Below are 5246 nucleotides of genomic sequence, written 5' to 3'. Positions count from 1 at the left end.
ATGGGGTGAAAGCCAACAACTAGCATTCCGAGAAATTAAAACACGCCTAACGGAAGCACCTATCCTCACATGTCCCGACTTTAACGAGAAGTTTTGCCTCCAGACCGACTCAAGTAACATAGGCTTAGGAGCAGTTTTAACGCAGCAAATTAATGGAATCGAAAGGGTAATTGCGTATGCCAGCAGACACCTTAATGCAACAGAAATTAACTACTCAGCTACAGAAAAGGAATGTCTAGCCATCGTATGGGCTATAAGAAAGATGCGACCCTATCTCGAAGGTTATAGATTCACAATTATAACCGATCACATGGTATTGAAGTAGCTCAACTCCATCGAAAACCCTACCGGTCGAGTGGCCCGTTGGGCACTTGAGCTACAGCAACATAGATTCGATATCCAGTACCGAAAGGGAAAGCTAAACGTTGTAGCCGATGCGCAGTCCAGACAGCCACTAGAAAACTTGGGGAAAATTTCAATAGACCATAACACCTCATGCGCTAGTTGGTATAGGCGAAAATGGGATGCATACTCGATACTAGGAAATACAGTGCGGCATACTTAATACAAGGAAGAGAACCAAGACTATCTGCTTCATTGTTTAATGAATGCACACCCGGTTCGGGTGAAGCTACTTTATCTCCTACAGTCAAAGCCGATAGATTGCAACAAATTTTTAAAATAGTTAGACAAAATATACAATCAGCAGCATCAAAACAAGCACAGTATTATAACTTAAGACGAAGAAGCTGGAAACCTAATATAAACCAATTGGTTTGGGTTAGACAACACCATCTCTCCGACGCAACCAAAAATTTTAAAGCGAAATCAGCACCCAGATTTGATGGTCCTTATAGAGTCAAACACTTTATATCACCAGTCATTGTTAAACTAGCACCATGTAAACCTGGTAAAGATATTACGTCGCATATTGCCAATCTTCGGGTGCATAACGGAGAACAACAATAATAAAAAAAAAATAATAGTAGCAAGCATTGGCGCCGTTAACAAGCCGTCTCCAGTCAGTTGGTGAAGCTAACGAATGAAAATGTACAAGGCCGTAGGGTCTATAATAAGAAGTAATAAACGTAAAAATAAAAAAAAGGAAAAGGGCACACGAATCATCACACTTTTGACTATATATAAGGATCACGAGTGTCCTAAGAAGATAGTATGATCAAGAAAGTCCAAGATGACAGCTAATTTCGAAGCTAAGTTTAAACACACGGCCACACGTGTCCCACAAAGACTGGAAGAACTAGAGGAAAGCAAACCACGCAGCCGTTACCTACCAAATGCTGTGGAACAAATATCCAAACGTTATAAAAATAAAGTACAAGGAAGTCAACCTAGTAAGAAAGTTCGAGCCATAGAAGTCGGCCAAACGCAACCAAACATAAGGCCCACCGACCGGAAATTACCGCCGAAAGCCATTGGGTGGCGAGGTAAAAAAAATCACCGAAACATCAGTGACATACACTCACAGAATGATCAAGTGCATGCTCCAGCAATCCCTACACATGTAAGTGCAGATAACGATGACCACGATGTACTACAATGCACATGGAATGACATTGTTGGTGAACTAAGTCCATCGCCACCACCCCCAGTGGTTGACGAACTATACAATGAGTAAATGAGTAATGCAGTCGAAGCGCAACCTCCGGTGGCAGGTAACGTCAGAGAGATCAAGGACGAATGGCCACCAGAGTTAAACGAAGCTATTCGCGATGCCAATAGAAAACGAGGTGCAGGAAAAAGAATCAGTTTCAAGCGTCTAGTCAAAGGCAAAGTATACCAAGTGCAGATCAACCGGAGAAGCGTAACAAAAGTACGATTAAAGTGAAATATGCCATCAAAATTTCAGTTCACCGAAGGGGGGAGAAAATGTAAAGGTTGAAATTGCTACAAAGTAATTTCAACCATACATATGCTTGTGTAAAAATCTGACGTCAGTCCGTCAGCAGAAAACACAACACCAACCCCATTTCGGACAACACCAGAAGTAAACCCACCCTCAACAAAGTTCTGTGCACAACCTAGAAAGATTAAGAGTTATTCAAATATTATCGAGATCATAATGCAACAACATTACCTGAATTCCATGCGTCAATGAGCCGCGGGCATGACTTGACCTGAAGAAAATAAAAAAGCAATAAAAAAAAACAACAAAACTAAAACACAACTTGAAATATGTTAAGGAATAAAACAAATGAATTTTTATTTACAAATTATAATATAAGACATACATTAAACATTTATTAAACAATAAAACACATTTTATATATTTAATTAATAAACATGAATTTCAAGAAATAAATTACCAACATTGAAAAACACTCATTGTTTACATCTTTTTTACAACATAAAATAAAATAGGAAAAAAAAACAATAAAACATAAAAATATAACACATCGAAAAACCACTTCTGCTGTAAATTCTTTGGTTGGGTTATCTTTCTTTTATATATGAACACTGTATTAATTAAAAATATATTTTTCTATTAACAAACAAAACCGAACTACTGTCCAAGACAATAAATTATAATAATGCACTTGCACTGATTGTACTTAACAGCGTTAAAAATTCTATCACCACAATGTCACTCACTTGTATCTTGGCACATAACTTCTTCAAAAATTAAATAATATAAATTAAAACTTTAATATTATTTTTAACTTTCTGATTTAAATCAGAAAGACGCAGAATATGTCAAATGTAAAAGCGCGGCGAAAACAAAACAGGCATACAACACAAAGTACACAAAAAAATGCACAAAAGCATGCAAAATACACAAAATACACAAGAAAGGCTTGCGAAAAGCACAAAAGTTAACACGAACAGCGAAGTTTACCGGTACGCTACACCGAAAAGCTCCGGTCAAACAAGTATATAAGAGCGCGATTTTCACAGAACTAGCAACTTGTCTCTTGGATATCAAACGATAAACAAGTTCAACTGGTCAATTCGATCAATTTTAGTTTACAGGCTTAATCAGCCTAAACTGGTCAGTTCGATCAAATCAGGATAACCAACTGGTCAATTCGATCAGTATTAGTTTACAGGCTTAACCAGCCTAAACTGGTCACTTCGATCAAATCAGGATAACCAACTGGTCAATTCGATCAATATTAGTTTACAGGCTTAATCAGTCTAAACTGGTCCGATCGATCAAATCAGGATATCCTACTGGTCTATTCGATCATTTGTTTTTATTGATTTTTTTTCCTTTTTACATTTACTTTCTAATCTGGCTCATTCAGCCAAACTATCATATCCCTTAGCACAAGGCAGGAGTCTTCTTAACGGATAAGCCAGAGCCAGTCGCTGAAACATCGTCATCTTTGACAGCAGGTGATCTTGCATATAATTCATATACTGAGGTGACATAAGTTCACCCCTAAGAAATAGTCACGCGAGTTATGTACTATGATATAACTACTTCCGTTCATTTAAAAAAGTCTGTTACCAACAAATATTTGGTGACATACTTTTTATTTAAATTAATCATTTTTAATAAATTGCAAAATAAATTAAATGCATTTATTCTACAATTTATATTTCATAACACTTCCGCTTAAATTGTAATTCGAAACGCCGATATTTAATTTGCTTTCTTATAAGTTTTAAAAATGCAATATTGGCAATCGAAAAAAAGCGGCTAGCATTAAGAATAAGATTTAAAAAGTGTTCAGTAACTTATTATTAGTGAAATAAACAAGTTCGATCAAAAAATTAATTTTGATTTTTATTTAATTTATGTTTTTATAAAAAAACATAATTGGCGCAGTCGACGGAAAAAAATTCAAAAGAATTTTTAAAAGAACTTAAACCAATTAAAAATATAAAATTCATAAGAATTTTTAAAAATAAGTGTATTCAAAAATAAGTATAAGAAAATAAGACTTCAGTGCATAAAGTGGACAATTATTCATTTAAAAGTTAATTTTCAATTTAAATAAACTTAAGCAAATAAATTAAAAGTGACATAAACTTCATGAAAAGAAATTTAATATTTGATAATAATAGAAAAGAATTAAAAATGGAATTTCAAACAAAAATAAATGAACTGGAAGAGGTTATCAGAAGACAAGAACAAATTATTCAAGGACATTTACAACAACAGCAATTACAGCAACAACAACCAATGTACGAAAACTTAATGTTGCTCAGTCCAAAAGACATCATTCAACAATTTCGGGAAATAAAACCATTTGGAAATGGACACAACCTATCTGCTTTCATAAAATCAGCAGAGTTAGTCATGGATCTATGTGGAAACAACAAAACGCTTTACGATTTTGGACTACAAATAATTATAAATGATAAAATAGTTGGAGAAGCAGGAATACATGTACGAGAACTTGAAGACGAAGTTACATGGCAGCAGATAAAGAAAAAATTAAAGGAACGGTTCAGATCTCGAGTATCTTATGGCGATATTTTCAACAGGTGCCGCAGTATTAAAGTAAGTAATTTGCGAGAATTATTTAATTATTTTGAACAATGTAAATACCAAATAAATGAAATATATGAATTTGATGAAGATAGGCCAGATATTTATCAACCAAGAAATGTTGATAGGGATTTAGTCAATATTTTAATTGAAAAAATTGATGGGCCACTCAGGGCTCACCTCGATGAATGGAATTCATTAAATGATATTATAACGAAATATACAAAACTTAGGCTTCTCGATGATAATAGAGCTATACATTTCAAACATAAAAAAAATAGAAATGAAAGAAATGTTGTCGATACTAAACCAAAAACATAGAAATATAAAGACATGTAATTTGCCTCTGTTAAAAAAATCATGAATTCTGAAAAGGTACACGCAATGGGAAAAACATGTCTGTTCAAACGTATAAACAATCGAACTTATTATTTTATGTATGATCAATGCTACTTTGTTAGTGAAGTCAGCAATCAAACCAATAGCGAATATGTTGTATTTTGCTTGGACAAAATCATATAGAAAAAACTCTAATATCAGAGCAAATGCACACATAGCTTCTAGTTCATGCGTATGTAAGTTTCTTGGTAACTTTTTTCTACTCTTCTTTTTATTGCACACTTACTAAATATAAATATGCATGGGTAGGTGAGACAATATTTTTGAATGTGATGCTTGGATTTTGTTTGTGTGCTTTTTTTTTCTTAAAATATATGACTGGCTTCGTGTGCATGAAATGCACAAGTTTTCCAAATTATTTAAAATTTGATTTTTGCTGAAATTTTATACT

General features: G+C 34.0%; 1 protein-coding gene across 1 annotated transcript in view; it reads left to right on the top strand.

Moving 5' to 3' along the window:
- The first annotated feature begins 1636 nt into the window (after nt 1–1636).
- Nucleotides 1637–5246, top strand: part of LOC119667396 (putative odorant receptor 69a) — a 16387-nt gene continuing 12777 nt past the window's right edge. Inside the window, exons 1-2 of the mRNA XM_038076686.1 lie at nt 1637–1792; nt 4127–4468. Coding sequence (XP_037932614.1) covers nt 1637–1792; nt 4127–4468 — 498 coding nt within the window. The remainder of the gene's footprint in view (nt 1793–4126; nt 4469–5246) is intronic.

Source organism: Teleopsis dalmanni, chromosome 1, assembly GCF_002237135.1.
Source record: "Teleopsis dalmanni isolate 2A chromosome 1, ASM223713v2, whole genome shotgun sequence".
In the NCBI taxonomy this organism is placed as follows: domain Eukaryota; kingdom Metazoa; phylum Arthropoda; class Insecta; order Diptera; family Diopsidae; genus Teleopsis; species Teleopsis dalmanni.
This window is presented reverse-complemented; position numbering and strand designations above follow the sequence as displayed.